This window comes from Dysidea avara, chromosome 10, assembly GCF_963678975.1.
Source record: "Dysidea avara chromosome 10, odDysAvar1.4, whole genome shotgun sequence".
NCBI lineage: Eukaryota > Metazoa > Porifera > Demospongiae > Dictyoceratida > Dysideidae > Dysidea > Dysidea avara.
Genome location: NC_089281.1, coordinates 26,207,115 through 26,226,699, shown reverse-complemented (window position 1 = coordinate 26,226,699; position 19,585 = coordinate 26,207,115). Strand labels below are relative to the sequence as shown.

Sequence of the window (19,585 nt, the reverse complement as noted above, 5' to 3'; positions counted from 1 at the left end):
ACATTTGATCATATAGAGACAGAGATGAATTGTTGGAGAAATTTAACTTTAATTGCCATGAACTACTTTCATTATTCCTTCAAAGCAACATCATACAATCATGAAACCTAGATACCTAAATCAGAATGGCAACAGTTAACAGCTATACTAACATTGTGCGTATGTAATGTGTCCTAGTTTGCATGCGTGTGTTGCTAATAATGAACAACAGTCTATATGTTGTACAGTAAAGTGTTGTGTCTGTGCTCAATAAGCTTGTACCAACTATTTAAAAGTTATCAGGTACTCAGGGTAGCATTGAGCATCCTGGAAGATCACAAACATGTTTGGGGTGCTCTCATTATCCACCACTGAGTCATAAATGTCTACGACACTTACACTGGCATTCTTTGGTGGTGGAGTTTTTATCCCACTTCCACCAAGTGTGTACTCTCCAGCAAGGACACATGCTACGAATATGTGTCTGTTACCATTACTATCGGGAGGAGAGTATTTGGTTGCTGCTGAGTAACTTGCATTCACAGCAAAATATACCCCATCACCATAGACAGTAGCTGTCACCAAAGTAAAAGTATGGTGAATGTTCTTCAATCAATTACTAAAGCACACTTACCATTTTTTCCACAAAAGCTCCTGTTAAATCCACCATGATAAATGTTCTTCACAACATCTCCACCACACCCATGGTAGAGTCTCTTCTCATTAGCAGTACCAAGTTGGTTCATGAATCTCTTACGAGCTGCATATTGAGCATACAGGGTGGGATTTTGTATCCGTTCAATTTTAACAATTGTCTTCCCTGAAACTGTAGCTTCAAAGCCTTTTTTAATTTTAATGTACTCTGAATCATTAGTGCTTAGTTGGACTACTTTGGTTTGAGGATTTTTGTCAATGTTATCTCCCCAAGTAGGTGGAAATTCAGCTAAACAGATAAAATGCATATAATGTCTGCAGGTACACACAGGTGTATATCATACAGTATATGGTAGTATGGTATAGTAGGGTTTGGATTTTCCCACAAGAAAATATTGACCAGAAACCAACCTCACAATACCTTCATAGTGCCTTGGCAGTATTGGTTAGGTATACTCAAGCTCAAAAGTGCCTGTAATGCAACCGAAAATGTTTCCAATACATTGCTCCGAAATATTTATTGAGATTCTCTTCTGACTGACTGACTGACTGGTTCCTTCAGACAAGTGCTTGATTTATTCATTGTTATACATTGCTTCAGCCCAACAGGTGCCTGTTTGCATACCACCTTTTTGCATACCACAGTACATAAAATGCATGCATCATGGACTTATCCTTGTCCTCCTTTGTGTATCATTTCTTTCCGCTGACAGCACAAGATGTTAAGCACATTAATGGCTTTGTGTGTAAAATGCAAATTGTCCATAATTTTGGAACAACACCTACAGACCTTCAGTACTTGTGCTGTAAAGCATTAATAAATAAATAAATGAAAAAACAGTTGAAGTAAGCAAATTATCTAACATAATCATAAACTACATTTGCACTTCAGGTGATAATCCCCCTTGTTTAAGCACCTTTACTGTATAGTAGGTTTTTAAGGTTAACTGCAGGTGTAGGCGACCTCCCTTGTTTCCCTATGTTTTATTTCTATGATCCCTAATCAAACTTAAAATTACCTAATTTTTCCTTATATTTGTATTGAAATTATAAGATTCTGTAATTTTTTAGAGTATTATAGAGAACTTGCATCGTGCCAATAATACTTAACAACTGTAGCTAGTCAGCCATTCTTGGGGGCAGGTTTCAATGGGACCGAATGAGATGAATATTCTTGGTTTGTCACCGCGAGCTACCAACAATGAGTATCACTGTCAGATGCTAGGACAAGGTTGGAAACAAATATCAAAAACTAGGTTTAATACAGACAAGTGCATTATTAATTTTTGATAGATTAGTGGTGAATTGTCATGTTTTATAAACTTTTGACCACACTGTCCTAGTTTATACAAGTGACTAACCTAGAGAACAAGTAGAACATGTACCATTCTCCGCTCAATCATTGAGAATGACTGCAGCCTTCAACCTCTGCCCTTAAGCATGGCTGACCAGCAACGGTTGATAAGCATTTTGCGATGCACACTTCATATACAACACCTCTCTTTGTGGTGCATTTTTTGTATTAAAAACATCACTCTATTGTGAACCACATACCCAAGAACAGTTGTCATTTTGCAGTAGAAACAAACAAGTACAAATAGTTGTACAACACAGTTGTTGAAATTATTCACTACCAAAGCAGGTTTTGTAATTTGTCACGCCCATGCAATTACGGAAACACTTGGCAGCAGCTCATTAAGTCGTATTAAGACTCTTCTCAAAAGGTGGGTTCCATGGAACCACCTGAATCTGCCCCTGTACATAACAGCGTTGAAACTGGGTCGGGTCATCTGGGTCAACCGGGTCACATTTTCTCCGGGTCATCCCATTCAACTCACATTTCAAGTTTTCAAGCACCAATTTCACTTACCACATCATCATCTACCATTAACGCATACCGTTTTTCTTTTTTTATAAATTCTCCATTTCTTTGGAACTCAGTACCTGTAGAAATTTTACAAATTTCCAAAGCAATTCCTTTTCGGATGGCACTTCGTCGATTTCTGCTCAGCTAACCTAATTTTGTATTTTTCTCTTTGTTTTCTTTTTGTATAGGTATGTAGTTGTCGTGTGTCATGTTTCTGCTGTATGTTTTATTTTGTACTTGTAACTGTATGTATGTATGTATGTCTTTGTAAGGGGAGCACGTTTGCAGGCTTTGCCTTTTGTGTGACCCTTGTCTTTTGACAAAATCGATAATCTAATCTAATCTCTAATCTAATCTAATCCGGGTCTGACCCGGATTGGATCACGTGAGAAACGAAATTGTTCGTTTGATGACGTGAAAACTTATAAACGCTATCGTGTAGCTCTTTCGTGAGTCACACCCACTTATCACATTACAAACATATGCTCAGCCACGCCCATTTAATAGTAAGTGCAGTATGCAGCACGAAACTGAGGGTATCTATGGTGAGGGGTAGCTATCGTTAGTAGGTGATGACCTATTTTTTTTTTTTTTGGTCTTCAACCTACAGTTAGGCTGAAGTTGCAATTCTAAAAGTCTAGATCCAACCCTGTTTACTCAACACGAATCGAACGCTCGAAACATAGCTCTTATCGCACGCCTCGGCTTTAATCAATCCGGGTCACATCCGGGTCAAATCCAGGTCAAATCCGGGTCAGTGGGTCATCCGGGTCAGCAGTAGTGACCCGGTTTCAACGCTGGTACATAATACATACATACATACATACATACATACATACATACATACATACATACATACATACATACATACATACATACATACATACATACATACATACATACATACATACATACATACATACATACATACATACATACATACATACATACATACATACATACATACATACATACATACATACATACATACATACATACATCATACAGTACAATCAAGAGTCCATAACAATAGTACTGTATAGTAGGGACATCGAAGGTGTGGGCGTGGCCCGTGATATAATATAACCCAAAAACCTGCTTCGATTTTTCCTCAAAACAACATGTGCAACGTTAAACTAACCACGTGTATTCGAATAGTTTGATACACTCATAGATGGAAGCCATACTGTAGTCTATTAACACTATCACCTTAACTGATGGCCATGGTAAAGAAGGATAAGATGTAAGACAATAGCGAAAGCATTGTATGTTACTTAATATACCAAAGGTTTTTTCTTCATTGAATTAGAAATGCTTCTGTGACAAAATTAGGGCTGTAGCTGTAGCCAGTTTTCCGCTATGCTTGACTGAACACAGCAGGCAGGCAGGCAGGCAGGCAGGCAGGCAGGCAGGCAGGCAGGCAGGCAGGCAGGCAGGCAGGCAGGCAGGCAGGCAGGCAGGCAGGCAGGCATTAGAAAATTCCGTTGGATAATTAAACAAAAAATTCTGTAGCAACTTGACAGAAACGTTTCGGGTCGATCTGAAGACACTTTTGGGCTTGACTTTACCCAACCAATACTGTCAAATGATCATGGCTCAGTGATTTATGGAGTTAGTAGTTGATATGATTAGTGAGAGCGACTCGCGGCGAACTAGCTATGTGTAAGTCGATAATTATAGTAAACCAAGTTGGGTCATCTAGGTCCCGCTTTACAGAATATCTGGGTCTGACCCGGATTGGATCATGTGCTAAATTAATTAGTGTAACGATGTGGGCGTGTAGTCACACGTCATAGCATAGTCCTGCTTTTTTCATGAGCCACGCCCACTTATATAAATGATTGTCTGTATGTGTATGGTAGCCACACCCATTTATCAGTCTGTAGGTATGCACAAATCCACGTCTATCTGCAGGCCTATGTAGAGCCATGCCCACTAACCAGTTGTTATTGTATGAGTCATACATAATCTAGTATATGTGACTGGATTTTGGAAAAACGATCCAAATCGCACATTAGAAGTTTCGAGATAAACGGTTTTAAAGAATTGAAGCCAGCATAAGTCTCCAAGGATAGCAAGCACGCGTATGAAATTTACACAAAAGATGCATCAATCTGTTACCTTTCAGGCCACTTCCAGTACTTGTAGCTGCTTGTAGAGTTTCCCGCCAAATAAGATAGAAAATCTGAACAGTTGGACGAACGAAGTAGTATCACGAGTGCTCCAAAAGGGGTGGAGGGTGGGGGGTGGCACGGAGCGCAAGAGGTAGACCTCAAAATGGAGGCAGGCCACGATTGGAGTCCAGACACGAGATTACAGGGCAGTGCTGGCTCCTTAGTGGCTGATATGTAGCAAACTCAACAGAGAAAACGTCTGGCCAACATTATAAGGCTGTCCAGTAAACCACTGATTCTTGCCAAGCCAGGTCCTTCCCAAGGCCAGAAACCGCCATTTGAGCACTCCACACCACCCAGAAAAGACGTCTGTTAAAACCAGCCTCGAGTAGTTTGAGTAGTACTGAGAGTCAAAACTAGTAGTACGATAGTGTAGCTATCCACTGGTGGTGTTAGTTTGATTTTGCCTGATGTGCGATTTGGATCGGTTTTGTAAAATCTGGTCACATATAGTGTTGTGATTATCTCTATATAATATTGTGACTAGTTTTGTGAAAAGCAAGCTATTTAATAGTCATGAGCTCGGGCATGCAAAAAAAAGTTCACAAACAGGTATAAGAAATATTAGAAATTTTAAATTAGAGTAGGGACAGTGTATAGTGCTGCAATAAAAGTACTTAAACAAGCTGGATCGAATTAGCACGTAACTTGATGTCCAAATACTGTAAAACAAGAAGTGAGTATCCCTACTGTGCTACACTCAATCAGTACTATTTATTGCTGCCCTATACACTAGGGATCTGCAATACATATCAATACGGCAATATATCGATACAGCAAATAAGTATCATAATACGATACTGTACTTAGAAAATATTGATATATCAAAGTTTTCTAGCATAATAGTCAGTGATTGCTATATTACTGTAACAGTGATCTAGATACTCAGATTGAAAGCCTCTCTATTTACCTGTACTGTAAAATGGAACGTTACGAGAAGCCATACAAAATACGCGTGTATAAGTGCTGCTGTTGTGGCTAAAATATCCTTACCTGGGTCTTCTAAAAACAGTAGCTGTTACACTTTAAGTATAAAGAACTGCACCACTAAGCAGTAAACAAATCTGCTGTATATACTAGCTATCTTGACAACTCATTAAAATGCGGAGTAATCCAGACAAGCCTTTGTGGGAGCATGTGTTAAATTGTAGTCTTGCGTGGCCAGACCCTTTCCGCGCGGCCGCTTATCGAATAGAGATTATAAGCGGCGCCGCGTGGAAAGGGTCTGGCCACACGAGACTAGTTAAATTGTTTATGGTAGCCAGGCCCATACCCAGGGGGCTTCGAGACCCCCTATTTAAACTATTTTTACTGTAAAACGATCTTTTCAACTGTAGTCTGTGTTTTAGCGTTCGTTACACGCATTCCATGGCTTCTTCCAGCTGAACCGCGTGTGGCTTCCCGAGGCTACTGATTAACCATAGGCATAGCGCTTCGAGGTTAGGCCACTCCAATTGGTAATTATGTTTCTGGTCCACCGCCCGCATCCTTTTTTGGAGAAAGTTAAATTTCAGAAATACATGGGTAAAATGCCTGCATCAGCTTTTTAAAAAACCTGGATTTCAGAAACAAATATTGGGCTGCAACAAATATGCTAAATCTAACTATCTAAGTTGTATTTTACCAGTGAAAACCTGCAAGAAAAGGGCAGTGCATGGTACGGATCGATATACTCTAATAGAACAGTCAGTAAATCACAAAATACTATAATTGAGCAGTCACTTCATTGTTGCTTTGTTGCTGAATTCCGCCCGCCCGCACCTAAAACTGATTTTCAAAGGACCAGAAAAATAATTACCAATTGGAGTGGCCTTATCTATGTAAATAGAAACCATGCATGAATACAGACAGTGGTTTTGTCTCTATCGCTAAGGTTTCTATTACAGTATCTTAATAAGGCCATCCCTCGGCTATCCTGTTCCATGAGGCATGACCGCTTTGTACTGAGAGCTACTATATATATATTTCAATTAATTCCAATCGTAATTTTGTTAAATATTTTCTAATAAGAGCCCGGAATAGCAATGATAAACACCAGACTGGATGGAAACTGCGACTGATAGGCTGTTAACTATGACACAAGTAAGCCTGGCTTGGTGATATGAATTCTAAAGTGTCAAGTGTGTGAGTCTGTCAGTTGTTTTCATATTAACCTTATTATGGTTATCATTCAAATTCGTTACTTAGGTGGCCTCCCTGGTTTGACCACTGAGTGTGGCGCTTGGCCGGTATCTGGGTGGCCTGCAGATTGAAGTCACGCTGGGGTTGGCTTTTTTTCAGCATTTGTCCCGCTTTACTTTAGGATACTAAACTCAACGATTTTCGCTTAGGTTCCCTGGGCTAGTGGTGAAGCACCTCGTACAGGCTCTACCTTCTATGCAAACCCTCCAGTGCCCAACTCCAGTGCCAACTGGTAGACTTGATAATAATAAAAATAATAATAATCCATGTTTGGACAATGGTTAAATGTAAGGTTTAGCTTATAGCTCAAATGAATGACTCTGAGTCTTAGAAATGATGCAATAGCGTGTGATGGGTCCATGTTGAGCGGAATTTGTGTCAACACAATGATGTGTGAGAAGTTTATGTAATCAGTAAATGCATTTCTGCTATTCTCAGGACATTGAATATTAAACCTTTCTCAACATTTGGGATCACCTACCACTTCAATTTAGACCCCCCTTTTGAAATTCCTGCATACGGGCCAGGTAGCTAATTGTCTGGGTGGTGTAATAGAGGCAGGTATCCACGTAGATGTGCTAGGGAGGAGCAACTTTTTTCCATACTAAAAATCATACCATAACACATCTATTTGTCACATCAGTATAATACTGCAGTTTATCAGCATTCACTGAATAAAGACATTTGTTTACACAGTGAATGTAGAATCAGTGTTGGCTCTTTAAGGTACAGATAATTGGATATTGTATTCCAGGTATAACTAGCCATAACCACTTTATTATAGTATCGTGATACAGTATGGTATCAAACAGTTTATTGATTGTGATACACGATATACATAAAATGCACTGAATCGCAGAACACTAGTTATATGCTGTCCTTACTCTAATTTAAAATTCCTAATTTTTTCTTAAACTTGTACATACATACATACATACATACATACATACATACATACATACATACATACATACATACATACATACATACATACATACATACATACATACATACATACATACATACATACATACATACATACATACATACATACATACATACATACATACATACATACATACATACATACATACATACATACATACATACATACATACATACATACATACATACATACATACGGACAGACAGACAGACAGATAGACAGCAGGTTTTTAAATTTGTATTTAGACTCTGAGCCAAACTGGCCCACCCCAGACCTATACTGCTCCACCAGTCTGGGCCAATCAGCTTGAGCTTGAAGTGTATCAGCCGTAAAGCTGGGTTATATAGTGCAGAGAAAAATGGACACAAGGTGTGTAGGTCATTTTGAGTTCAAACTGGAACAATGGAGTGCCATATTACCTTATCATATACCCTGACAGATAGAGATACATACACACATGTATACACACATACATGCACAAGGAGTACAGAAAATTCACGCAGACGCAGACACAACCATACCTTGTTTAAGCATGTCTTCTAGATCAGATCTTTGAACATCTGTTAGGCCACCAGTAGATACATATTTTTCTTGAATGGGATTGCTGTTAAAGATTATCTGATACTGCACTCCATCATCTTCAAAAGAGAAGATTGGGTTTTGTTTTTGTTGCTTGTACTGTTGGTAAGCTTTTTCTATTTTATAGTTTACCCCTGGATCATAATCTTCATATTGGTTATCATCAGCAAGGTATTGCCATTTAACTTTCTTTTGCATTAAATTAGCTGCTGTTGCCGCAGCTTCTGTCTGCAATTTTTCAGTATCAATTTCATGTAGAATCCTCTCAATTTCAGCCTTCACAATTAGTACATCGCTTCTTCCACCTCTCACTTGAATTCGTGATAGTTCAATTTCTATTTCAATACTGACATTATTGCCTCTTGCCTTCTGTGTCAGTCGTGATATCTGGTCTGGTCTCAAGATTGCTATTCGAGGGTCATCCACAGGGAGTGAATCACAATTCTGATCAATAATTTGTAGAAGATGATCTTCTGCTTTGCTTACATCATCCTCTGATTTAGCATACACTCTTATCTGTACAGAGGAGGATTGAGTGAAACTATCAGCTCTGGAGATGCCACTACCATTAGGCTGTATGTACATTGATGACTCATCAGAAGTACTGTAACTGAACACATCATTCCTGCTAGTGTCGCTTTTGGTAGTGCCTTTCCCACCAGACCAGTAGTTTCCTACAGAACTCAAAAAGTAATTGGCACACCGAATCAGAACATTTGGTTGAGACTGTCCAGTGTGAGCAGTGGATATGTCAACAAACTTTTGCACAAAAATCTGATGCATGTCTTTTTGAAACACCACAATTTTTACCTGCTGCAAAAACACAGGCTTGGTCAAAGCAAATTCAATTATTGCTTCACACATTCCTTGAGCAGCATTTTTTGGTGTGTATGATAATCCCCCAGTACCAATGGCTGGAAAAGCTATAGATTGTGCTTTATTACACTCTGCTTCCTTCAGACAAGCAGTGACTGTGAGGTTTAGAGCAGTGGCTTTCTTTCTACTAGGGGCTACCACATGAAACACCTTAATGCACTTTAGCTGACCTGTTGCTTGAGTAATACACACTTTCCCTTCCTCTAGCTGTTTATACTGCTTGATGTACATGTTGCAGTCTTGCTGCATGCTAGGACCAGCCTTCTGGGATATAGCTTTGGAAACAGCACCTGATGCTAATTGTAGTTCAGGTAAGGTTGTATTGACAATGACATCACTATCATCATTTGTGATGTCACCACATGCTACTTTTACTGTGATATTTCCTGTCTGAAATACCTCTGACATATCTCCAGATTGAGGAGATGTGAATGATGATGGGGTTGGATTAACCATTGGAGTGTGTACTCTTTGTGGTGAAGATACAGGTTGTGGACCAGGTGATGCTCTTAAGGAGGAAGTGGAGGTTGAACCAGTACTGGGATGCTGGGAGAGGAAACTCTGAAATTCTTTGTATAAGCTATCCGTAAAGATAACAAATTTTACAGCCTTGATACAACTACTGTTGGCTAGATAATAGTTCTGAACTGTAGTGATCATGATCCTGGTTACTACATCAGAAGGGAAACTAAGCGCACCAGCTCCAAGAGCAGGAAAAGCAATGGAAGACACTTTTTTCTTGTCACAATATTGCAGAGACTTTTGTATTGTTGTTTCCAATTCCTGAAACAATATATGTAGTTGTAAATAAAGAAAAACTTTCTGGGATATTTGATCAGAAATCTAGTAGCTACATTAGTTTCTGCAAACTGCTTTTAAACAATTACAATTTCATCCTTATAGACTTTATTTCACACATTTGGTGGGTATCTTTACTAGATCACCAAGTTTGATTCTCACTTAGGGTAAATCTCTTTTCTTCTTTTTTAGTGTACATTTTATGCAACCATATTATTCATTTATACTTTCTTTCATACATTTTTTGCTGCATACTAAATGCAATATTTTTCTGTTCTGTACATGTTTACCTATTAAAGCAAACTTTTCTCACTTTTTTTCTTAATAGATATTCTCTCTGAATTTTATTTACTGATGTTTTAGTACTCACTTCTATGGGAGGACTCTATTAAAAATAAACAAAATAAAAATTTGAAAACTTTGGGTTGGAGCGTATAGTCTATGCACAATCGAACTGCTGTTGTACCAGCACATATTTTGTGCGCAACAGTACCCTTAAAGTTATAAAGTAGTTCATCTATGATCCAAGCTGTTTTCTGTGTTGTTTTTCACAGGTGAAGAATCGGATCATGTAACATCGATATCTAATGCTTGGATTGGACCCAAGAGCTTGTACTATGTCACTCAAACACAACAGGCTTGTTGGTGAAACAACCCCCCACCCCCCCCCCTAAAAAGAAAAGAAAACTAAGGACAAACCAGCAACACCAAGTGAGACAACTACCCTATGTATTTCATGTGATAAGCTAATAGAGTATATTATACGAGTACTGCTACAAATGGGAGTACTACAAATGTGCTGGCATATCCAATGAAGCATATAATACCCTTGGTGATTCATCCCCAAACGTTATATTCTTCTGCACTAATTGTCAACCAAAAGTTACAATGGCCTTAAGTTCTTTAACGATTTACAAGACCAACAAAACACCCTTGATGCAAAAGTTGCCAAACTTGAAGATGAGAGAACAGTACTAAACAAAAGGCTTAAACCTCAAACTGAAATTCCTCCAGCATCCAATAAAAAACAAAAAAAAAAACAAGATTCTTTAGGTATAGGAGATTACAGCATCTTGATAACAAATTAACAAGTGAACCAGTCTTGACTCCCAGACTACACCAACTTCACACAAGCTAAATTCTTTGGCTCTTACATCAGACAGAAAATTAAATGTAGATGTATACGGACTCCCAGAATCCCCACCAAACACCGTAAAGAAATCTTGTCAGAGAAATGACATTGAAGCTTTACTTAAGTCTCTTATAGATATTGACAATGAAATAACTTAGAAGATATTTACTGTCTGGGAAAATACCGAATTATCAGTTCTAAACCTAGGTTCCTGCTGGTCAAATTTCTTCAATTGACTGATGTTCCAAAATGGCTGCAATGATGTTACAGGGTAATTATGATAAAATTTAATAATGGCTATGTGCATTATTAACATGTATTATTGTTAACATAATTGCAGCTATTTTATAGCCGCCACCTTTGATTTTGCAACTTTTTCCACCCAGGCTTTTGAAGGCCACACCCTTTTCATACAACTTGGCTGTTTCTGCATGGATACTCTCAAACTCAAGTTTCAATTGTTCCTCAAACCCGATTTAATTTCTGATGAAAGGGCCTGTTGTTGAAAGAAAGATGGTCACTGGCCCTAAAAAGCATTGAACATAAGCAGATAAAGCACCGCAACTATTGCATCTTTGTAAATAATCAGTAAAGTAGTATATAGGAACAGCTAGAATTTCAACTTATCTAACCATGCATGACTATACACCATCAGTAAACTATCCCAATGATTCCTCACATACATAATTGATAGAATCTGTATGATCGATAAAACCTGAATGATTGATAAACAAATGTAGATAGTCATAATACCAGCACCTACACCAATGACCACTGTTCTATCCCCTCCCTTCATAATAGCAGCACAGTAAATAATGTAAAAGAAAACAAATTAAAGATAATTGTGGTACTTTAGATTCCCTAAAAATTCAGCAGAAATAAATTAATTGCATTCGTGTCTGGTTGAACAATTATGTACCAACTTGTTGCTATTGCCAAATTTTTAGGGATCTATCCCTAATACAGTCTGCATGCTTCATGGCTATGTTATTTGTGATCCATTTACTGCCTACTTTCTGGATTTCTTTCTACAGGGATCAACAGGAACGCCTTGAGGTGGAACTGACAATACCACAACACTCACTTGGCCACAGCACTATATACTATGATTGCATACATTATCCAGGAGGGATGATCAATGTCATTACTACATCGCTTTTGAATACAATCATCCAGACATAATATTAAGGATTTCAACAAGTAATAAAAATAGAAACCACAATCAATAATATTATCATGAACCACGATAGTGGGTTCATAATAGGGATCGCCCATGTTTTTTGCAAAAATCCTAATAGAACGCACACCTAAAAACCATCTTGAAAAGTATCCTTCAACCCAAAACAACCTTCTGGTGGTTCTTTGCAATGAGTATAGGTCCACTAGTAAGTATTAAGTGAAAAGGAAACAGTACATGTATTTCAGACAAAACTGAAATTTGCCATTTTGTTCATATTATTCTTATTATCTAGGACCGCGTCACATACAACCAAGTGCATGCACCAATGTGACAGCCCCCTGGTGAGGCTATTAGGTGGTGAAGGCACAATCCCCAAATCAACTCAATATGTCACAGTAGTGACAGATACAACACAATAGTTGCATCGTAACTAAAGGCCACCAGTAGCTAAGTGCCAGTACATCATTGGTGTGGTAATGGCACAGTGATGTGTACACAGTATATGTAATTATGTATACAAAACATACAGGAGAGAACTATACATTCTTGCAGTATTGTATGCAGCAATACATTATAGGCAACATCAACAGATAAAAAATTTATTAGCCAATATACAGTAAAGTATCAACATCAACTAGAGCTAAATTAGGTTCATCAGTGGTGCAGCAGTGGCACAGAGATGGGTGACACACTATAATTATGCATACACAACTTGTAGGAGATAGTTACACAATACTGTAGGAGTATGCAAGCCAGATGAACCGGATAAAGGAAGACAGCCAAGCCAACCAGAACCCAGTGGTGTAGCTACACTGGGGCCTGTGCCCCACCGTCAGCTTTCCAGGCCCCACCGTCAGTAAATGTTCTAAGTCACGTGATTCAACACGCGACGATTTTTACAACGCTACCATGTAGGTTTTTATATGATAATCATCGTTGCAGGTACAATTCCTTGTTATTTCGCTATTACTAACATCAGCGGACAAAGAAAAAATAAAATTCCATTTAATACCCATTATCATGTGATCGCGAGTTCAAATTTGAGTGAGTTGGAGGAAGGTGTCAGTAAAATGAGGCTGTAAGGTAAGTGCAGGTAATTCCGGACAGCTGCTAATTCCGGACACTCAGTTCGTTCTCAACAATCAGTGGTAGAATCCCTTGGCCTATAATTTGGTATGCTAATGCAATGTCCTATGGCCTATCTACAAACCAAATTTGAAGCGAATCCGTTATTCCACTGTGAAGTTTGACATGAATTTACATCAAAATCACTGGTAATTTTGTTCAAAAACTTTGAAAATGTTAGTCAGCCCAAGCTCATATTTTCAATTTTCAAAGATTTATAGAAAGATCATACCCATGGCTAATTGCATACCAAAAGTCATAAGAATCCATGCAGCACAGGCGGAGTGGCAGTCGATTTTTCAGCAGCTGTTCGGTTGAAATATGAAGAAAATATTTGCGAATTACAGAAACTTTTAAAAATACGCACTGCTGCTTTCTCCCAAATGGTATGAACTTTCTACTTGATTTATAAGGTTCAGGTGAGTGGTACTTTAGACTCCGTACTTGTAAAAGTGGATTGGTAACCTGTGGAAGGCTCTACTTGCTTGTTATTCGAAGTGTCCGGAATTAGCCGCATGTTGCATTTTTACACGCTGTTAAATTTCGGTTCATAACTCCTCAGCAGTTGATTGTATCGAAACGACATTTGTACTGCAGATGCACCATAAGATAGGCTATACAACGATTCCTAGAGTTTGTCTTAACTCGTTGTGAGTGCAATGTTAGAGCGATTTTATCAAAGAGTGTCCGGAATTACCCTCATTTCCCTTACGCACCATGATTATATCAAGTCAAGGTGATAACACACTACTCTATGACAGGTGTTGAGTGAGATGTTCTTGATAGAAGATGTGCAAGAGGTTTAATAAATGAAGTATTCCTTTTAATGCCCGCTGCGAAAAGGTTGTGAGTAGTGAGCTGATAGTGATGCTAGTAGCATAGATAATAGAGTAATAGGGATAGGAAACGCAAGCTATTTCCGGTTTTATTTTCGTTACGCGTGACGTAGGTCCATTGCGTAATTGTCCATAGTTACCTAGTTGTAGAATGATGAATAGTAGCATAGGAACGAGCGAGAAACGAATAAACTATGCGAGTGACGCTTCAGACAACTCCTTCCGGCCTACAATTGTTTATTTAATGCTTGTTGAATCAGTGAATGGAATACTGCCTCAACCATTAGGCCGCGTGGGCGAGCTATCGAAAGCCATAGCTGTGATTTCTAGGAGGAAGCAGTTAGTACATGAATGCTCCACAGAATTCTTAACATGGACTAAAAGTCATTCTCACGAAGCTTGCCTTTTTTCGAAGATGCTGGTCGATATGCTGAAGCGCTGTTTTTCGGCCAAACAGTCTAAAATAGGTAAGCCAGGATGGAGGGAGAGTGTTTGGAGAAAGTTCCATGAGGTTAGAAGCTCTGTTGATTTGGAGACAGTGTGGAAAACGCTTCCCCAACCATTATATTACAGCATATCAAGGGATCCAATTTTCAAGCAAATGGTTTTAAGCAATTTAATTGAGAAGATCATTAGGCATGAATATCCTATCATAGCCACGGAGTCTGCCAGTTGTGAGGATAAAGCTATAGGTACTGTCTTGTCTGAAGATGAGGAGAAGGTGATCAGATACATAGCTGGCTACATCCCTGTATCATTGAGAAAAAAGCTAGAGAGGTCATCCCATCCACACAAGGAGGAATTTATTTTATGCTTATGGAGTATGTGTGAAGATGAAGATGAGACCAACGCAGACAATTTTTTAACATACACAAAATCCTGGATAGAAAGAGTTAATCGAGGTGGTCTTTTTCCAGTCAGTAATGGAGCGTATCTTCTTTTTAAACAGCTGGAGATTGAAATACAGAAAGTTTACAATCTAGCAAATTTAAAGACAGAATCCATCCCATTACGCAAAGAAGCTATTAAGAAACTCTTAGAATCAGAGGATGTATACTTTTATTGGTATCTGTTGTCAGAAGAACTTGAAGATATTCAAGAGGATTCAAGGTTGGAACTACTACAAATGATAGTTGACTTGTGGATAACAATTAGATGCTATTCATTTGCTAAATCAGTAATGGAACTACATAAACAACTGTATTCACTTAACACATCTAAAGCTAAGTCCCTACGTAAAAGCATCACTTAAGATTATAATATAATAAATGTACAGTGTATTATCATTATTATGGTATACATTCTGCATGATAAAATTCATAATACAGCTGCTGCTGTATGTATAATTACAGAACAGATCAACTATGTAGACTTTTTGATTTTCTTATATCGTGGTCTCTTTGGAAGTGGAAGCTCCAATTCACTTGCAACATACAATTCACCAGGTCGCTTCTTTGAGTTGGTTCCCCTACAATTGCCACGAACTGGAGCCAGAGCTATAGAGCTGGCAACCCGTATAGCTGATGTATTGCACTCAAACTGTTGGACGTTTGGGTTGTCATTTGTTGCCCCTCGCTGTCGCTGTTTCCCAAAGAACTGTTCAAGTAAATCTTGACAACACAATCTGTTGGACAACAAGCTATCCACTCCTGGAAGTTGCAAAAGATACTGTGCCATTTCACAAAATGACTTCACTGTAAACATTGTATAGAAAAGGCATAATAGGCATGAATTACGTACTATATAGTTACCTGCTATTCTAATTCCCTCTGATGTTTCTCTACTTAGAGTCATCATCACTTTTTCACCTTCAGAGAACCCTGTTCTTGACTTTGCACTATCCTCCCATTTGTTTAAGTACCCAATAAAATCATTTTCAAGCCACTGCAAAAGATTCAAGGTAATTAATCCATTGTCATTGCCAACCATTTACTAACTTTGAATCTATCATCCTCAAACTTGGGCATTTTTTTGTATGGTCTTCTGTAGAACTTCAGGTTTGTGATAGATTCAGTGTAATTTGTAACATTTAATGCATCAAAAAACTTGTCCATAATTTCACAAAATTTTGCAGTCCCTTCAAACTCCTCGCCCCCCACTTCCAGCAAAGCATCTGACACAGATTTACTCAGTACCTATAACAAAATGGCAAATCACCTCACAGTCACATGTAACATCACTACAACCTGTGCAGCTAAGTCCACTCTCATTTTAGAAAATGATGTTAGCTCAAGGTGTTCACGTTTCAGTTTCGATAAACACACACCAATAGACTTTTTGTCTGTGTTATGGTCATTGTAGTACAAATATTTCAGATGGCTCCAGCTAATATCTTTTCCTTCATTCTACAAAATAGAACACAATAGTATCTTTTGCTATACCAATAGAAACAGGGGTGTACGGAGGGGGTTTCCAGGGGTTTCAGGAAACCCCTTTGGATTTTACACAGTACTTGAAATATTAAGAAATTGAAACTTCAGGTTTCCAGAATCTGGGATCTGTCTGGAACAGAACACGTTTTTACAGTTAAATAATAGTTTCTCACATGATAGTAACACTTATAGCTTTGTTCTGAATTATGATTTTGGTGAAAAGATCGAGATACTCTAATAAAGCAGTCAGGTATTATAAACTACTCTAATATAACAGTCACTTAGCAGTGGTGGAAACCCCTTTTCAGAATTCCTGTGTACACCCCTGAATAGTTGCATAGCTGGAGCCATAACATAATGCCTGCACTCTATAATAGAACAGTTATTTCCAATTTCAGATAAATGAGGTTACACATAGGATAACTAAGGAATATATATATATAGTAGCATACCCATAACTTTCTCTTTGGATTAGACCAGCAGTTTCTTGCAGTCTTCATAAGATGAGGGACATCTATCATAAAATAAAGGTCACGATTTGTATCATTACTGTAGGGGTTTACAGTCTTATATACTAGTGAAGATTTGTAGTTGCCATGCATATGGATAAAGTGACGATTGCTAGATGCTCCATCACAGATGGTTGCAAGCACTTTGAATCCACAACTCTCCAGACGCTGAACAGCCTCCCACACAAGAGGATATAGAAGATCGCCGGTGAGATTCTTGCATGGAAATTGAGCATAGGGAAAGTGTAGGTCTATAAAAATCCCTCTAACCATAAAAGTTAACATTGAGTTAGCAAGTGGTGGCATCTGACTAGCACAATCATCGCTGAGGGCACTCTCCAAGTTTAAAAGATGATCATTAATGTTTCCTAATCTTATAAATCCTTTCAGTTCTCCTGTAGTTTTATCAAAAACCAAATCTTCTTTAATATGCATCTCATCAAATATTAATACTACATGTTTTTGCCATTCTTCAATTTCATTTATTCTACCCTCTTTCATAAGCATCTCATCTACTTCATCTGAAAATCCTGATGATGGTTTGATTACATGAGTATAGTCTCATAGGGTTCTTTGCGATGGCAACTTTAGCAACCCAGACTTACACATTGCTTCGTATGTTGATGGTGATCTTAGCTTAATAGAAAGGCACCACCTTATCACCAATGGGTGCCATCTCATCTGTTTTAAATTACTGCAAAGTAATGCATCTATTTGCTGCTTCCAGAATAGTTGACTGAATGAATTATTTGGCAGAGCTTTGTTGATATCTGCAGCATTTTCATTTATGATGGTGAGAAGGTCATCATGCACCTCTTCATCAACTTCAATGTATTGATCTGATATTTGCTGTGCTTTAGCTAGTTGCTCCTCTGCCACCTGCAATCTAGCTTGACATTCCTTTAATTTTGTAAGAGTATAGGTCTTGCTGTTGGTACTACTACTGCTCACGTTTTCTGCTAGTGCTGTCTGCTTATATCGGTGGTACATTGCTCTTAAGATTGGCCGATAATTCCTACATGTTTTGCACTGTCCATCTTCTGTATCAACAAATATGTCACATTCTACATGACGAATAGTGTTAGAGATAGTTCTATCTTGGAATGCAATTTCATGGCTATCAATTGTTGCAGCTGTTTCACCTGATAAGCTTAAAAATTTTCCTTTTCTATGTTCTACTATTTCCTCAAATTTGTCATCACAGTTTCCAATACATACATGTGCTACTGATAGTTTCTTTATTACTTTTAAGACAACATCAACATTGCAGATATGAGATGGCAGAGAGGACAAAATGCTACAGCTTTTAACCTCTTTTTCATAATAGTGACATTTCCATGTCAAGTCATCAAATATTGTTATTGTAGTTTGCACGGCTGCATTGCTGTTAGAGTTATAGATGGTATGGCATAGCACAATGTTAGGTGTGCCTCTGATCTGTATCCAACCACTTGGTAGAGTTATACTGCTAAGGTCACTATTAATGGTGTTTAGACAAGGTTGTGGGATCTGTTCTGGTTGGCTGCTATCATGGCTTATCTGTAACTACGTACATAGTGATTGTTTGCATGCATTATACACATGTATTAATTAACTCACCTTAGCTTGTCTCTTGTACGCTATTTGTTGCCGATATTTTTTACTACATAGTTTTAGTTGTCTTCTTCCCACTACATTAGTTATACTGACAGCAGCATCAGCATGAACACTGGCTAGTATACACTGGCCACCACTGCAGCTATAACAACTAGCAAGTGGAATGCATTCCTGCATAATTATATGTATGCATTTATCACAACTCATTTGATACATAGGGCCATAGCCAGACTGTTACCAATGCATGTACAATATATACATGACATGACTTTAATGACAGGTCTCTTCCATGAATTAATTCTATTTGAGCTATCAGAGAGTGATTTATAGTGTCAGCAGATTAGCCATATAGCTATAGCTGTGAGAGAAGTGTCTGTTTTTATTAGGGTATTTCTGTGTACCACTCACAGCGCTTCCAAATGCAGCATTAGCATTAGTCTATTGATGCAAAGGCCTATATAGGCTCAGAGGATTCGGATTCTGGCTATGTCCCTGCTTATGCAACACCGTATAATATATATTGCCACATTGAAATGATGTCATTTAGGGTCTCACCAATATCGGGTGAATTTAGACGACTCACTCTTTTAGTAAAGTTCTCCTATGTTCGGTTCCACTTTGTGGGTGGTTTTCTAATAAAGGAAACAGACAGATTAGCTTGAACTGTACCTAAGCAGACGCTAAGTGGTTAAAACTTTCATAAACAATTAACTAGTTTAAGGCAAGCTACTCAATATTTGAAAAAAATCAAAGTTATGGTTCCCTCGGGTTAACAGTACGT

General features: G+C 38.2%; 1 protein-coding gene across 1 annotated transcript in view; it reads right to left on the bottom strand.

Moving 5' to 3' along the window:
* Positions 1-264: 264 nt before the first annotated feature.
* LOC136236871 (protein mono-ADP-ribosyltransferase PARP14-like) overlaps positions 265-19,585 on the bottom strand; it is a 35,114-nt gene continuing 15,793 nt past the window's right edge. The window contains exons 3-5 of the mRNA XM_066027103.1: positions 8,323-10,039; positions 614-922; positions 265-554 (exon numbers count right to left, since the gene is read on the bottom strand). Of these exons, the coding sequence (XP_065883175.1) occupies positions 265-554; positions 614-922; positions 8,323-10,039 (2,316 nt within the window). The remainder of the gene's footprint in view (positions 555-613; positions 923-8,322; positions 10,040-19,585) is intronic.